General features: G+C 35.6%; 3 protein-coding genes and 2 pseudogenes across 6 annotated transcripts; 3 read left to right on the plus strand and 2 right to left on the minus strand.

The window, feature by feature from the left end:
• The first annotated feature begins 44 nt into the window (after positions 1–44).
• Positions 45–2,897, plus strand: LOC104772785 (uncharacterized). 2 transcript variants are annotated; one of them, XM_010497361.3, is made up of 11 exons: positions 45–346; positions 444–591; positions 682–753; positions 1,457–1,528; positions 1,633–1,704; positions 1,782–1,925; positions 2,016–2,096; positions 2,161–2,232; positions 2,314–2,385; positions 2,485–2,556; positions 2,648–2,897. In XM_010497361.3, the coding sequence occupies exons 1-11, from the start codon at positions 250–252 to the stop codon at positions 2,736–2,738; spliced, it is 993 nt and encodes a 330-aa protein (XP_010495663.2). In that variant the 5' UTR covers positions 45–249; the 3' UTR covers positions 2,739–2,897. The 2 variants fall into 2 exon arrangements, with proteins under 2 accessions (XP_010495663.2, XP_087364582.1); XM_087508456.1 differs by having other exon boundaries at positions 2,161–2,229.
• A 6-nt stretch (positions 2,898–2,903) lies between these two features.
• Positions 2,904–4,844, plus strand: LOC104772777 (uncharacterized). Of its 2 annotated transcripts, none has more exons than XM_087508455.1 (7): positions 2,904–3,132; positions 3,230–3,327; positions 3,420–3,577; positions 3,675–3,774; positions 3,859–4,240; positions 4,313–4,394; positions 4,498–4,844. In XM_087508455.1, the coding sequence occupies exons 1-7, from the start codon at positions 3,107–3,109 to the stop codon at positions 4,690–4,692; spliced, it is 1,041 nt and encodes a 346-aa protein (XP_087364581.1). In that variant the 5' UTR covers positions 2,904–3,106; the 3' UTR covers positions 4,693–4,844. The 2 variants fall into 2 exon arrangements, with proteins under 2 accessions (XP_087364581.1, XP_087364580.1); XM_087508454.1 differs by having other exon boundaries at positions 3,068–3,132; positions 4,501–4,844.
• A 507-nt stretch (positions 4,845–5,351) lies between these two features.
• Positions 5,352–6,402, plus strand: LOC104772791 (nodulin-related protein 2 pseudogene; annotated as a pseudogene). Its single transcript, XR_015595218.1, has one exon. The product of XR_015595218.1 is annotated as a nodulin-related protein 2 pseudogene (transcript).
• Positions 6,403–6,484: 82 nt separating this feature from the next.
• Positions 6,485–7,531, minus strand: LOC147946616 (uncharacterized; annotated as a pseudogene).
• Positions 7,532–7,893: 362 nt separating this feature from the next.
• On the minus strand, positions 7,894–12,250 carry LOC104772797 (uncharacterized). Its single transcript, XM_087508458.1, has 4 exons — positions 11,818–12,250; positions 11,089–11,333; positions 10,276–10,996; positions 7,894–10,171 (listed from the first exon to the last, which is right to left on the minus strand). The coding sequence occupies exons 2-4, from the start codon at positions 11,329–11,331 to the stop codon at positions 8,097–8,099; spliced, it is 3,039 nt and encodes a 1,012-aa protein (XP_087364584.1). The 5' UTR covers positions 11,332–11,333; positions 11,818–12,250; the 3' UTR covers positions 7,894–8,096.
• Positions 12,251–16,263: the final 4,013 nt, after the last annotated feature.

Consider the following 16,263-nt stretch of genomic DNA (forward strand, 5'->3'; position numbering starts at 1 on the left):
TGGGCCTTACTAGGCCTATATAAAGAAATTAATTAAAATAATACTGGGGAGTTTGAACCGTTTTAATTCGTGACGGGATTAGTTTAGTTTCCACTGAGCTTTTGTTTGCTTTCCATGGCGATGATATAATAAATCCTTCTTCTTTCTCCCACACCATTTCACTTGCCCACTAAACAAAATTGATTCTTTTTACCCTTCTTATACCCACGAAGGATTCATGATTTCGTAAGCTCTACAGATCTTCTGAAGATGGCTCTGCATTTGAGTTTGTCTCTGATCCTCCGGATTTACGCTATTTTGTTGCTACTGATCAATGTCTCCTTCGCTAAAACACTTAAACGAGACGGTAAACTCTTTCGATTTCGATATTTTAGCTTGTTTCCAATTTATACTGTTCCAAAGTTGTGATCTTTCGTCGGATTTGTTTTTTTTTTGGGGGGCAGTGAAAGCGTTGAATGAGATAAAGAGGTTAGTTGGGTGGAGAGTGGTGTACTCTTGGGTTGGAGATGATCCTTGTGGAGATAAACATTTGCCTCCTTGGTCTGGAGTCACTTGTTCCACTGTTGGCAATTACCGTGTCGTCGTCAAGCTGTAATCTTTGACTCTCACAATCTCTGAAAGTTTGAGGCTTTTGTTATGTTAGTTGTTATCGCTTAAAATTGGTTTGTGATGTTTTTGCAGAGAAGTGTTTTCAGTGTCGATAGTTGGGAAATTCCCAACGGCTGTAACGAGGCTCCTCGATCTCACTGTTCTGTAAGACTATCCTCATTAGTGTGATCCTTAGTTGTTTCTTAAGGTAATTTTTAATAATAAAAAGGGAAGAAGAAACTTTGTTAAAAGAAAAGGAAAATTTTGTTGATTATTGGTAGAACCAAGTTAAAGTGTTTCTTAGTAATAAATATAATAAAATAATAATTAATAACTTAAAATATTCAAAATTATTTTATATATCATAGAAACATATTTTAATAATAAAAACATAAAATAACATACAACATTTAAAATTAAAACATAAAATGTTTTTAAAAAATGTCGTCTGCTTCACCGGAACCAAATCGACGACGAATCCATTAAGAATCAGATGTGGGAATCAATTGGAAGAAAAGAAAGAAGTAACAAGACGATTTTGTGGAGAAAGAGATAGAAGAGAAAACTCGAAAATGAAATAGAAAGGCCAAAAAAAAATTTACCCCATTAATCTCATTTCACCTTTCAACCCATTGATATTGCGCCACCTATCCTTAAGAAACGTTTCTTGTGATCCTAAAATAAGAAACGTTTCTTACAGTTCTTACATTTTGTTTCATTAATAATTAATTTCTCTAACTAAGAAATTTTCTAAGAAACAACTAAGAACCACCAATGAGGATAGTCTAAGTTTCACTGACTTATCTTGTTAGTTCTGATGTTAGGGGTATTGATTGTTTTAAGGAATTGGATTTATAAATTTTGGCAGGGATCTGCACAACAACAAATTGACAGGACCTGTTCCTTCAGAAATTGGGCGCCTTAAGCATCTTAAGACACTGTGATGTTCTTCACATTATCTCAACATAATATATGTTAAGGGGTTGAGTTTTGGCTGCTTGCTTTGTTTTGATCTTGTTTTTGTGTAATGTGTACTGTGAGCAGGAATTTGAGGTGGAATAAACTTCAACATGCTCTGCCTCCTGAAATTGGTGGATTGAAGAGTCTTACGTATCTGTGAGTAATCCTAGCTTATGTCAGGGATGATTGAAGGGATTTTGTTTGAGATCTGTCACATGCTCTCGCTATTGCAGGTACCTGAGCTTTAACAACTTCAAAGGAGACATCCCCAAAGAGCTTGCAAATCTCCATGAGCTCCAAGACCTACATCTTCAGGAGAATCATTTTACTGGGCGGATCCCGGCGGAGTTGGGAACATTACAAAAACTTCGCCACTTGTAATCTTGACATTCAATGCTCTTTCCTGTATATCAACCAACAGAGTTCAGATATACTTAGTATCTTTGTCATGTTCTGCATGTCCGTAGGGATGTTGGTAGCAATCAATTAGTGGGGAGTATAAGCGATCTTTTACGCATACAAGGATGCTTTCCCGTTCTTAGAAACCTGTAAGTGAGTTTGAGAGTTAGCCATCAGATATAATATTGTTCCTGAGTTAACTTTTGGTTGTAGGTTTCTAAACAATAATTACTTCACTGGTGAACTCCCAAACAAGCTTGCAAATCTAACAAACCTGGAGATGTTGTGAGTACTTTATCACATCTTTTGATTTATGAACACCACTTACATATTTTATCTCTCCCTATCTTATCCTTTTGAGTTCAGGTACTTGTCTTTCAACAAACTGACTGGAGCAATACCTTCTGCACTAGCCAATATACCAAGGCTAACTAACTTGTAGGCCTCTCTCCTCAACTAAATACGTAATTAAAAATTGATCTGAAGGACCCATGTGCTTTCTTACATCCATAGAGCATGTTGTGATTTAACTTTCAGGCACTTGGACCACAATCTATTTAGTGGGAGTATCCCTGAAGCCTTCTACAAGCATCCGAATCTAAAAGATATGTATGTAAATAACCTCTCTTTGATCTCTTTGTAAAGGACAATTATATAACATCCATGTTATAATTTAATTCTTGGTGGATGTATGTGGCAGGTCCATAGAAGGGAACGCATTCAAAACAGACGCGAAGGCGATTGGTACACATAAAGTCCTCAAACTTTCTGACACAGACATCCTTGTTTAGTGCATATTACAACCGTGTTTCATTTCAGATATTAATTTGGCAGTGTAATGATTTAATTTCTATGTTACAGCAATATTTTGTACTTGATGTGTTTTCTGAATCTGAAAGATTCCTTATCCATATATTAAAATTGAATGGAAAGCAATCTAGTTTGTTCTTTTCACTGTCCTTTTGAGAAAGCAAAGAACCATAAAGCTGAAGAGGGAAAAGAAATAAAAAGTGTTCTTAACTTTACCTGCACACCTTTATGATCCAAATATGAAACTTGCATGCAAAGCAATATTCTCAAAAACCCTTCAAAAACCAAAACCCTGAAACACATCTAACCCCAACCTTCTCAAGTCCTCCCACCATATTTTAGTTTGAAAATGGATACCTTGATCAAGCAGACAAGGTAAACCACTAAATCTCCAGATTCATCTTTGCTATTCAACAACACGTACATATAGATATGCATATGTTTATGTAAAATGTTGACATCTTTGTTTCAGGAGGAGACATCCAGCTTCCCAGGAAAAAAATAGAGAGGTTGGTAGCTCCACTAGAGAGAAAAAAGTGCCGGCAAGGAAGTCTGTTTCATTCAAAGAAGGTGCTGCATAATTCTGTTCTGTTGTTCTTGATAGCCTATCAATATTTTGATTAATTTCACATTAGTGCTGTTCATATTCTGTGTTTTGGTAGATAAGAAGAAGCCCTCAAACTGGTTACAGAAGCAGTTCTCGAGGCAAATGAGTGGCCAAAGTTATGACCCGATCGGCGACATGGATCACGCAGCTGCAGTTGCAGCCACTGCTTATGCCATAAGCACTTTTGAAGAAACTTGGCTAGAGAGTTATCATGTAAGGGCCCTAAGAAAAACTTTTTGTTACGGTTAATAAAAGTAACAATATCATGTTATATGAGTTTGTTGTTGTTTGAAATTGTAAAACAAAACAGAATGGCCTTGAACGTGGACCTTCTTTGTCAAGGAGCAGGAGCAGAAGCGAAGATAAGTTTCCTTCAGAGGAACCAAGAAGCTTATCAAGAAGATTCTCAGGTGAGGTTACGGATTATCAAGATTAAAATTTTGCTATTCAACTGAAAATGTTTACTGGATGTTAATGTTTTTGTGTTGACACAGGACAACTTTCGTTTAGAGATTCAGAGACGAAAGATCAAAAACATCCAACGCCAAAGTCACCAGTGAGAAAGTCATCGTCGGTCAAAAAGACATTCTCCATAAACTTGAGAGAAGACCACACCAAACAGAATGAAGATTCAGGTGAAAAACATGATGGACAAAGAAAACCAGTTTCTGAACCGCCACGGATACAACCACCGGTCAGGATACGATCAGAACGTCGTGCTCCACCACCGCCTCCTCCTCCTCCTTTTCTATCACCTCCGCCTCTGCGGCTTCCACCTAGGGAAATGAAAAGGCAGAGTTCTGGGCATGCCAGTCGAAAAGATGATTCTACAGCTGATGCTTGGGAAAAAGCTGAACTAGCTAAGATCAAAGCAAGGTAAGTCTCAGTACACACAAGAAATTATCTATTTGTGTTTTAGTTACACTCACATATGTATTACACAATCAGGTATGAGAAGTTAAACAGAAAGATCGATTTGTGGGAAGCTAAGAAGAGGGACAAAGCTCGAAGGAAGCTGGACATATCTGAGGTTGGCAATATAATGACTTTGTATAATCTAATGTCGTGATCATTATCATATAATTGAATGATAATTTGAGTTTTCTTACACTAACTGGTTTGTACATGAACAGCAGAGCGAACAAGAACAGAAGAGGAAGAGAGGTTTGCAGAGATTTAGAGAAGACACGGAGTACATCGAACAGATAGCTGCTGGAGCCAGAGCTCAGGCGGAGAAAGAGAGACAGAGCAAAGAATTCAAGGTGAAGGAGAAAGCCGGGGTTATCCGTAGTACCGGTGAACTCCCTGGAAAGGCATGCTGTTTCTGACAGTAAAACAGATGGTCCTAGATAACTGTAGCTATATTGTGTGTGTGCGTGAGAGATTTATATGGGTTTCCTTTAAAGAAAGATGATATTGAAAGCCAAATGTATATAACAGAGAGCTCTTGGCAAGCAACAAAGATATTCTTAACACACAACGCTCAGTGTTAATTTGTTGCACAATGTTTTGAAACCAACAAAACCCAATGAAACACTTCCTAACAAGTACTATATATGTCACACTAGTGAAGCTAATCCGGTTTAAGGTACAAACATAGCGTCAAAATTGGGCCATTAAGCGCAAGAAATTGTTTTATAGTACACCTGTATAATGATAAAGGCCCACCTAGTACTGTTTGGTTTTTGTCATTATAAAAGTAACTTGTAAATTACGCAACTCGACAAAATCAAGTGATGGGAGTTATATATCACCACCCATCAAAGCTTCGACCGACAGTTTTTAATGGAAAACGATAATTCCATAAAGATATTTTGTGATATTTTTTTTTGTACTATATTGTAGCATAAAGACCACGTACGAATGGTGTGATCGAGAAGAGAACACCACATTGGTCACTGTATACTAATCACGTAAATGTTCTTTTCAGCCACGACAACACAAACAAACAATAATGATATATCAACTTTAGTTAATTAGTGTACCTCAACGAACAACACTATACTTTTTCAACAGTGAATCACATTATTAATTAAGAGTATTTAGCTCGATAATTCTTTGTACTGTATTATTCATAGTAATTAATTACAGTTTTTTTCTAAATGGTTTTATAATTATCATCTGTTTATTTTCTCCATATAATAAATATTCCGTGATCTCGTTTATTTGTAAAAAGAATATAATTGTATTGGATAAATATCCATTTTTTTCAATCTATAAATAATAGACATATCCATCTCGTAACTCATACATCCAACACACACAAACAAAAGCTTTTTTATATTCAGAGAAGAGAAAGAAAAAAAAATGAATTTCATCTCCGAGCAAGTTAAGAAACACTCAAGCTCGAAACCAGAGGAGCCAGAACACAACAAGCCTGCTGCAGCCGAAGGAACAGAAACAGCCACAAGACCAGCTTCCAACGCCGAGCTCATGGCGAGTGCCAAGGTCGTAGCCGAAGCTGCTCAAGCCGCAGCTCGTAACGAATCAGACAAACTTGACAAAGGTAAAGTCGCCGGAGCCTCCGCTGATATCTTAGACGCTGCCGAGAAATACGGTAAGTTCGATGAAACGACTAGCACTGGTCAGTACCTCGACAAGGCAGAGAAGTATCTCAACGACTACGAGTCGTCACACACCGCCGGTACCGGCGCTGGTGTTCCTCCTCCGACGACGACTCAGGCTGAGCCAGTAAGTCAGACTGAGCCGGCGGCTAAGAAAGACGGTGAAGAGTCTGGTGGTGGGCTTGGAGGTTTTGCCAAGACGGCTCAAGGTTTCATGAAGTGATTTGATCGTTAATTGTTGTCCCACTTTCGTAATAATAATTAAATAACTTTTAAGTATCGTGTTGTGACTTGTGACTAGTTTATGCTGCATCGTTTGTGTTAGTGTGGGGAGTGACGAGTGAGTGTAATAAATTCAGGTGATCATAGTATAGTGTCCATCTGTGTTGTGTTTATGCTTATTCTCCCGTTTCTTTAAATTCTATGTGTTCTAAAAGGTTTTTAATTTTCTATGTTAAACTAGTGTTTCGTAAACAGTTTCTATGTTAAACAGTTTTCCTAAAATCATACAACCTCAAAAGATGGACATTAAGAAACAGAGACACTGATGTATATATCACTCTAGAATCTGTCCATTAATTTCATAAAACAAACGCTTAGAGTTATCAACAATCCTCTCAGCCCCACGCAAAACCTGGTTCGTTCATGTCTAGATCCAGGTACATAATCACTAAAAGGATCCGTTACAACTAAACTCTTGAACATCTCTCTCCCAGGCACAACATGGTTCACCCAAAAATCAACAAGTGTTACTTACACATCTCCTTAAAACGCAGAATCTCTTTCAATCCTAAACAAACTAGTTCCATTAAGTCATTAACAGTCCAACAATACAAATCCAACCAATCTCTTATCCATAATCTCCATCAAGCGTTGCGCTTGATGGAACATACATAGGATAGTACCAAGGAATCTTCTTCCATGGATAAGCCTGTATTTTATCACCGTCGTAAAATGGCGGGACATTTTCACTTCAGCACACCACGTGAACGTCTCCATCTGGTGAAGCTCCTAACCAATCTTCTTTGAAGGCTTCTACGAATTCAGGTAAGAGAAAGTGAGTGCTTACCTGGTATCATCTACTGAGTGCTTCGAACTCTTTGATCTTGGTCCAACACGTAACGTGGCTGCATTGCCTTAAAATGGCTCTATGGGCCTATGGCTCCTCCTATTTTCTCTAACCAAAGTTGAAATCTACGGTTAGGCCAAAACCCAATGGCTTGAGTAATCGATTACTTCTCTGTTTTGTCCCAGTTCTTACGTCAATGTTGCATACATTGTTCCTCTGTAAACGGATCATTCGAGCTCACGATCGTAGATTTGGTGCTACTGCTACTGCTGCTAAATTGGAGTGTGCCAAATCGACAATGCAATGTGTGCAACTGAAGCATTTGTGGCAACATACAAATTTCGAAACTTTCGGATCTAAAACAAAAACATAAACAAAACATCAGAGAGAATTGACCGTGAAATCTTACAAGAGCTACGACTAAACATCGTTGAGAAGTGAGAGCAAACGCAAACGAAAACGAGAGGGACGGGACGATCTCTGTGTTTTTGGAAGTGACTCAGAAAATTTTGGGGGCGTTAATACAAATATCGATCGCTCCAAGGACGAAAACATGTAACATTTATTCAAAAAAAAGAAAACGAAGATTAGCAAAAGGTTAAAAGCTGAGACGCTTTTGATCGGACGGTCCGGAGTTCCAGAGATGACGACGTGTCGTGAGATGAGATATTATTGTCTTTTAAGTATTTTATTAGCAATTACACGAGAATCAGTGTCACATTCCAAAATTACCCTTTTGTTCCGCAACATCGTTGGGCCATATATTAGCAAGTTACCGAAATAGGCCCATTAGATCATATATTTGAACCGAACCGAACCGAATTTGAATTCTGTATATTAACCGAAACGGTACAGTACGGCAAAATGTATCGGTATGGAACTCCATTAAAAAGTGGTTGAACGAATAAAAATATCTTCATGTATTCATCACCAACCTAAAATAAAAATTAAAAAAATTAGTCGATGAAAAATCTCTATCACAAACTGTTCTCTTATATTACGTCTCTCTCTCTCTATACGACAACTCTTTTGAAAAGAATCGTACTCGGTACAGTAATAATAATCTCATAGTCACTTTCCCAAAGTCTCAACATCATTGTCACGTGAAAGGCGCGTGTGATGACGAACGTTGGTTACTTGCAGTTGTTACAGTTGTAGTAGTTGAAGGACATCGTTGTCTTCTAGGCCTTCTTGTCATCTTACCCCAACCTGCAAAGCTTCTATCTTCTAAACTCATTTCAGTCTCACCATTGTTGTTTTGATTGCTCACAACATGTTGTTGATGAACCACTTGAGCAGGAGCTGGAGCTGGAACCGGGATATAGACCGGTTCAGCAGGGATTGTTATGACTCGTCTTGGTCTTCCTCTTGCACCGGTTTTTTTCCTTGTTAAACCGGTTGGAGTCCAGGAGCTTCCCGCTGCTCTCATGAACCCATCAAACATATGAATGTCTTCTGTTACTTCGTGTTTTGAAAGAGACACAAGTCCAGGGAGAATGTCTCTTTGGAAATCTCGTCTATGTTTCCCTTTTCTCGCGTTTCCTCTTCTTGGTCTTTGGCTCGTTACCAGCGTAGTTCCTGTAGTTTCCTCCAATTTGAGGTCTTCAGGAACCAATGGCTTAGGCATATACTCTTCTTCTGATATCTCAGGTAGTTGCAGGGTCATTGACTCAAAGTAATCAATCTCTTCGATAGAACGTGACTGATTGCTCGATAAAGTATCGAGCTTTGTGTCCAGATTCTCTTTGTGAGCATTTACTGTTTCTGCAAACCAGTGAAGGATGATGGTTTCAGAGACTTCTGGCGAAGCAGCAACTTCAAGCTCTCTATCTACGCAAGCTGAAGAGATGGAAACTATTGTTTCTGCTGCTAATTTTTCAAACTCTGGCGGTTTCTCTAGAGTTTTTTCTTCAACTGGGGTTTCCTCTGATGGCTTTTCTCCACAGATATTATCATCTTCTTCTTCATCATCAGACTCCGGAACAGATTCCAAATCTATCATAGGTGCCTTCGAATTCATCTGTCTTGAACTGGTAGGAACAGAACAATGTTCGCCTTCATCATCAGTAACCAACATATTCAAATCAATCTGACACCTATTACTAACCGATGCCTTTGTACCAATCTGTTGTTCCTCTATTTGCTGATCATCATCCCAAAAAGGATCACACGGTTCGTTCATGTCTAGCATCCTAACGTTATGGACTTTACCTTTTCCTGCATTGGATTGATCTTTAAAAGCAGATCCAGGATTTTCCACGTTAGCAGTTAACTTCTCAGTCTCCGGATTACTGGAACAAGAACCAGACTTTAACCTCTCTAGCCACATACTATTCTGAACTTTGTCTCCTGCCTCATCTTTAATATCCAATGGTTTCGAAGTAGAACTCAGAACAACATCATTGCTCTTCAGATTCCCTTTCCCATCAGCCATCTCAGAGTTACAAACAGACTTGGGTTTATTAAGCCATGGTAAAGTACCCAAGCGTTCTTCATCCTTTCTAACTTCAACAACAGAAGTATTTGAAAGTGTCACATTTAAATTCAAATCTCTCACACACTTCATCTCCGAGCTGTAGTCACTTCTTCCACCATTAGGATAATTAAAGTCAGTCCCAGCGAGTTTTGGTTTTGATGAAGAGGAACACTCATTGTAAAACATGTTGTGGTTTAACCGACTGGGATTCCCACAACCCGGGTTAAATCTAGAATTGCTTTCATACTGCAGTCTATCTCCAAGAAACCCTTGTCTCTGAGTATTAGCACTTAGTGTGTCAGACAAGTTTAGAACCGGGTATCTCTGTGCTGAAGCAACTTTATGAGAAAATCCAAAACCAGGATTTTGCCAAGAAGACTGCAAATGGTTCCACGAGACAGCAGAATCTGGAGGATTATACGGATACAAGTGGCGCTGTTGGTGAGAAGTTAAACTTGACTCCACGTGATTTTGATGAGTGATGGCTTCATGACTACTATTGGTATCAGTATCAGCCTCTAGATCAATAAACGTTCTTTCTCTCCAGAACACTGGCTTACTTGGTGGACCAGAATTAGGTACACTCATAACTCTTTGTGAACTGTTCATTAGAACTTGCATATGCTGAGAGGACGAATCAAGAGGCTTGGCCGCTTGAAAAAATGGAGCAGCAGACTTGTGTGTGCCAGTATAATGATCTGCATATGGCAGATTTTACATGAAAACATTGGTAAATAAAAAAAACATGTGTAACCATGGAAGAATCCAACAATGGCATTTACAACATGATGGATCATCTTACCATTTCTTAAGGGCTGATGTGGCCAAACTTTTGGTCTATTGTTCTCATCTGAATGCAGAGAGACAACAGGAACATGGTCCCTTACACTACCCGGGTTCAGAGATTTTCCATAGTCGCGAATATGGCCTTGAAACTCACCATTACGCAAGTCACGGGGATGACCATAAGCAAATTCGTTCGTTTCTTGAGCATCGATTGGTTCATTCAAGTCAGCTAAACCATTGCTTCTACTCGAGCCATATTTAATCCTCAACCCATCTCCGCGAGATTCAGTCTTCACATCTCCATTAGGAAGCTGACTAGAGGTGCTGCAAACCCTGTGATCTTTTAGCTCCACAACTTCGTCATTGTCATCAATGTACTCATCAGCTGGAAGACAAAGGTCGATCATCTTTCTTCTGATTTTCGTCGGTCTAGCCTCCGACATTTCAACATTCTTGGAACTAGCTCCATTTTGCCATGAAACTGGGCCAACAACCACTTGAGAACTGCTTCCTTTCATGGGAGAATGTCCATTATCCTCAACCACAGACATGGATGGCCTATCGTAAACAGAGTTTGCCAAAGGGAAAGTTGGGATTTTCCATTTACGGGCATCGACATTTGTAGCTTGAGATGAGAAAGATGCCTCAATCGGAGCCCATTCGTTATTCAACTGTTTCCTTTTCAGTTCTTCCATCATATCCTTTTGTATGCTGTACACCCGGTGAAGTTCCAAAACCTGGTTAAAAAGGATCAAAATTTCACAAAAATAAGCTGAAAATACCAGAGAACGGAGAAAGATCAGAGAGAAAAATCTTCAAGTAAGTAAACCTGTGTCTTAAAAACAGCTTCGTGTTCGAGCATTGTCCTTCTCACAACATCCTTGTCATAGCCAAATGAAGTAGTCTGGGAAGGGAAGCCATTGTAGCATTGATCATTAGCAGCAGCAGCAGCAGAGGTTTTACTGTCACTGTAGAACAATGGCCATCTACAACCGTTAGACTCTTTGTTGAGATCTCCCATAGAGTGATGATATCCACCAAATAAGCTTTCACAGTGCACCTTTGTTCCCATTCCTGCTCACACAAAACAAAAACAAACAAAAAAAATACAAAACCTCAGTCTCCGCCAGAGATAAGCAAATCTGAAATTAAAAGAAACTGAAATTGCCTCACAAAACAAGGACTTTAAAAGCTCCATGAGGCTCTAATGTAACTATCTATCTAAATCACCAGAAACCCAGTAGCTTGAAAAATCCATCATCCAAAAGTCAAACAGTAAAACACAAAGCAATTTGTAAAGTGATAGCAAAAGGGTTTTTGAGTTGTAAACGCCGACGAGTCAAAATAGGATCTTGAGCAATCAACTTGAAATCTAAAGTTAGATAACAAAGGAGAATCTGAAACATATTAGGACAAAGGAGGATTGTACCAAATTGAGAAGAAAGAATACTACTTTATTATAATCTAGTGAAATTGGGAAATCTCCAAACTCCAAAATCATAAGACAAAACCCAATTAATAGAGATTATAAAAATGGGATTTTTATGGTTTTAATTACCTCAAACCCACATCCTCTTATCGCCGAGCTCGTCTTCGATACTTTCTCAGAAGAAATTAAAAATTAAATTTTTATAAAAAATTTAAAAAAAAAAAAAAAAAAATCTAAGAATCAGAAAGGCAAAAAAGAAAGAACAAATAGTCGAATCTCTCTAGTAGAGAAATGGGAGGGATGGTGGTGGGTATAATAAGAGTTATAGCGTAAAACACCATTAATGGAAAAAATTAGATCGTCATCTTTTTCGATCTACTGGGCCACTCTTCTCTCTCTCTCTTTAATCAAACATAAAAATTCTGCTGCTTGTATTGTGAGGGAAGGGAGGAGGAGGATGATAAAGAAGGTTTGTGAGAGAGAGAGTTTGTTTATATTATTATAGAAGAAGAAGAGAAAGAAAGATCCGAAAATGAGAAGAGAGGAAACGAGGGCCGAGAGGGGGGGGGGGGGGGGGATTTGGCTTTTGTACAGTGTGTCTTCTCTTCCCTTTTTATTCTCTGTTTTTTCTTCTCCTTTTTTTTTATTTTTATTTTTCTTTACTCACTTCGATTTTATGGGAATGTAATAATAATAAAAAATATTAACATTTTAACACATATTATTATAGAAAAAAAAATCAGGATTTTTCCAATATATCAGAATATGATTTGTTATTTTTTTGGCCTCCTGAAACTGTTTCTTTATTTTGTTTTTTAAGTGATAAATTGGATTTTTTCTATATAGGAATTTAGGATATTTCCATTTATTAAATCGGTTTTAGGTAAAATATCTTATATTTAAATTAAATGTTTAAATAAAATTTTCTTGCCAAAAAAAAAAGTTGATTGAGTAATGAGCAGTAGAAGTAAAATTATTGGTGAAATCTAAAATGGGGGTATCTTCTAGGTTCTCTTCATCTTCTTTTCAATCCTTTCTTTAAGAGAAAAATAATATATAATATTATACATATAAGTATTTAATTTTGTATTGTAATAATTTAATATGGTTATATCGACTTTAATCGGTCATTGGTGTATCCTACAACTTAAATTGTGAAACGTGTTAACATAATTTAATTAATTAATTTTTAAAATTTTTAAATTGTGTATATTGAATCTCCTAGAAGGTTTCAAAAGTATTTGAAAAAATATATAAATTAATGATATAATGTCAAATGTTGTTATTTACAGCGACTAATACTCTGTATATACTATATAGTAATAGAAGAAAAAAATGAAAATTGAAAAGGAACATGTCGTCACTCGTCAAGGATATATATGGTAAATCCTTTGCCCATTGATTACGCTTTCTTTATTTAACACATTTTTTTTTATGTTTTTAGGCCTAAATTTATTTTTGTATATATTTTTTGGTTTTTGATAATTAGGCCTCTCTCAAGTCCTTTTTTAAAATACTAGTATAAATTTAAAAATAAAACAGTAGTTAATAAATTATTGACAGCAAACAAAATGTAGGTCCCACCTAAAAATCCTTTCTATAGGCTCTTAAGAATTCTACAAATTTTTGGATTGATGACTAAAGTTGTCAAGTACGCTTTCAAAAATAATAATAATATGGAATAACGAGTTATCCCATAACCTTCTGGTTAGTTATAGCTTAGATGTTTAAAGTCTACTTGTATATGAAAAAAAAAATGAATGTTGTTAATAGGATTGAATTTCCAAAGATGTTTTTGGTATCAAATCTGGTGAGAGCAAGGGTCCAGCTCACATATGTTTATATATTTATTAACAACTGTGAAGAAATGACCCCTAAAGGAGTAACAAAATAATTATAACTTTTTTACTATGGATGTGACCAAAAACTCTTTATAAATTTTTATATGCACAAAGTTCGAAAGCCTTCTAAATTTTCATTTATTAAAGCTTAAAATTCTGTATAAAAATATCTTTGTTGAAATTATTTTGGTATCTTAGACGTGAATTTTTTTTTGGTAATTAGTTATTTAAAAAGTAAAAATAAAACAAACAAAACCTACGGTCTTCGCCTGTTGTGTGGCATGGCATCATTATGTTTTGTCTCTTATGTCACAAACCCACATGGTTAGTTCCGTATTGGTATATTTTTTTAGGTAACATCGGAAAATTTATGACATTGTCTCATTTTTTTACTTTTTAAATCCAAGAATACATAGTAGTTAGACAAAAATAAAATCAGGAATAAACTATAATATATATATATATGGTAGATCTACATATGTGAACTATTTTCACAAACAAAATCAAATATTATACAGTATCTATCTTTCTCTCCTCAAAACTTACCAACGTTATTTATTTTCATTATTTTAAAAAAACTGAATTTCAAATACATATCAGTAAAGAAAGAAAAAAAAAACGATCGAAGCGCTAAACAATTAGATCGAAGGGCATGTAATCCTTATTATAATTAATAAACAAGTATCAATAGTTGTTAAAAATGCTTTTATTTGGGTTCAAGATAAGTTGGGATATAGACCTTAAAAGTGGTCCAAAGTATACTTTCGGAAATGTCACTCTCATCAGAAAACTAAAAAAAAAAAGAATCAAAGATTTTATAAAACTTAAGTATTAGTCAAGGGTCCTATCATAGTTCTTATGGTGTGTCCCACCAAATTGATTTCATTGCGAATCCAAATAGTATTAATAATTTTATTAAATGTTAAATATATATACACACATGCAATGCAACTATACTAAATATATATATATGCAACGATCAATTTTCATCAGTTTTTCTACCAAACAAAATTATACTTCAGACTCATAATAAAACACGTATTTTGATCCAAACAATATAGATCTAAGTTTTTTAAGTATATCAATGATGGTTTTTTAAGTATATCAATGATGGTTTTTTAAAAAACTATAGAATTATGAGATAATTATGTTATTATGAGATAATTATGTTATGTGGCAGGCTCATAATATTTTATCATATCGGAAATATATTTATCACTTAACAATATTAAAAACAAAGGAAACTGAAATTGAGAAGAAAAAAAAAGTAAACTATTTTGCCACTCGTCTCCCACTAGCTCTCCTTTTACCCCGAAAGAAAAAGAATAACTATGTATTTTTAAAATATTCTCTCGTCTTTAACGCGTACGTCAATCTATTATTAATCTATACATACGGAGTAGTATTATTTTTATTAAATGCAAAAAATAAAAATAAAAAATAAAAAAATCTCTCATGAGTTGTTACATAAAGATAGTCCCTTTCCAAAAGTTTTTTTACATAAATTTTTGAAAAAGCATCAAAGAACGTAGACAAACCACACTTGTCCACACAAAAAAGCAATGAATTAAACACTTAATTTATCTCGTTTTGTAGCCTGCAAAAGTAGATTCCAATAAAATCTATAGCTAATCCAGATCTGTTTTAGTTCGTTTTTTTTTTTGTCTGAAACACCGAGCATACATACTTTAAGAGAAAACCAAAACCGAATTAATCAGAATGGATTGTGCATTTGATACAAATGTTATTGGCGAAATTTAAGATTTATGGGTATATATTGATTCCAACTACATACAAATCAAAACATTACTCTAATGATGGATAAAAAAATTGTCAAAGTTATTGGTATTAATAAACGAAATTTACAAGTAAAATAAACCATCTAACCAATTCATAACGGTATAATAATTATCATTAGAAAAAAAAAACCCAAGATATAAATCATTTTACTACGATTGTAATCATGATCAACCTGTGTGAGTATCTTAAATGGTATAAATATCTTGCACCTTTCGTATTAATTTCTTTTATTTTGTTTTGATTTCAAAAACTTTATGAAACCAGCTTACTACAGTCTGTATAAATCCGTATGAACCCCAACGAGGAAGTCCCCGGGGACTAAATCGGTCATAACCCAATTCAAAATGCAGTATGTATTATTGATTAGGTATATGATTGATTTATATAACTATTGACTGTTTGTCCATAAAATACTAAGCATAGAACTATATCCATATGGATATATTATATGATTTTTTAGTGTTTCTTCAATCTAGTATATTTTTTTTGCTTTTTGTTCTTTTCCCCTTGAATAAGATTGATGATAAGCCCATTTCCAAATATAGAATTTGGGCCTAAATCACTACAAAAAAAAAGTAATAATACTCCATTGTAGTAGCTTTCAGATAAGGGCATAACTAAGATACTGATGGTGTGTAAGTCGTCGTCTGTCAAGTGTGACTACGTTACATTTGTAATGCTTTATTTTTTTTTTCCCTTGTCATGAAAAAAAAATCTAACAAGCAGATAAGATGAAATATGACCATTTGAAAAAATTAGATAAAACTACTTACTAGTTACTAAACAGTTTTTAGTTATTAATTTAGTTGTAGTTCTAGTTTATTACATCGTTTTCACCGGCTTGTGCGTGTACGGATGCTACTATTATTATACTTGGAATATGAAAAGGGCCAATCACCGAATTTTGTCGACAAAGACAAAGAGAAAAAAGGGA

This window comes from Camelina sativa, chromosome 3, assembly GCF_030686135.1.
Source record: "Camelina sativa cultivar CO46 ecotype springtype chromosome 3, ASM3068613v1".
In the NCBI taxonomy this organism is placed as follows: Eukaryota; Viridiplantae; Streptophyta; class Magnoliopsida; order Brassicales; family Brassicaceae; genus Camelina; species Camelina sativa.

Bases quoted from the DNA above. Each gene is read 5' to 3' on its own strand.
- LOC104772777 (XM_087508455.1), top strand. From the start codon at position 3,107: ATGGATACCTTGATCAAGCAGACAAG. The intron at 3,578-3,674 runs GTAAGGGCCCTA...AAAACAAAACAG, and splicing joins CTTGGCTAGAGAGTTATCAT to AATGGCCTTGAACGTGGACC. The intron at 3,775-3,858 runs GTGAGGTTACGG...GTGTTGACACAG, and splicing joins CTTATCAAGAAGATTCTCAG to GACAACTTTCGTTTAGAGAT.
- LOC104772785 (XM_010497361.3), top strand. From the start codon at position 250: ATGGCTCTGCATTTGAGTTTGTCTCTGATCCTCCGGATTTACGCTATT. The intron at 347-443 runs GTAAACTCTTTC...TTTGGGGGGCAG, and splicing joins TAAAACACTTAAACGAGACG to TGAAAGCGTTGAATGAGATA. The intron at 2,097-2,160 runs GTAAGTGAGTTT...TTTTGGTTGTAG, and splicing joins TTTCCCGTTCTTAGAAACCT to GTTTCTAAACAATAATTACT.
- LOC104772797 (XM_087508458.1), bottom strand. From the start codon at position 11,331: ATGGGAACAAAGGTGCACTGTGAAAGCTTATTTGGTGGATATCATCAC. The intron at 10,997-11,088 runs GTTTACTTACTT...CTTTTTAACCAG, and splicing joins AAGCTGTTTTTAAGACACAG to GTTTTGGAACTTCACCGGGT. The intron at 10,172-10,275 runs GTAAGATGATCC...TGCCATATGCAG, and splicing joins ACATCAGCCCTTAAGAAATG to ATCATTATACTGGCACACAC.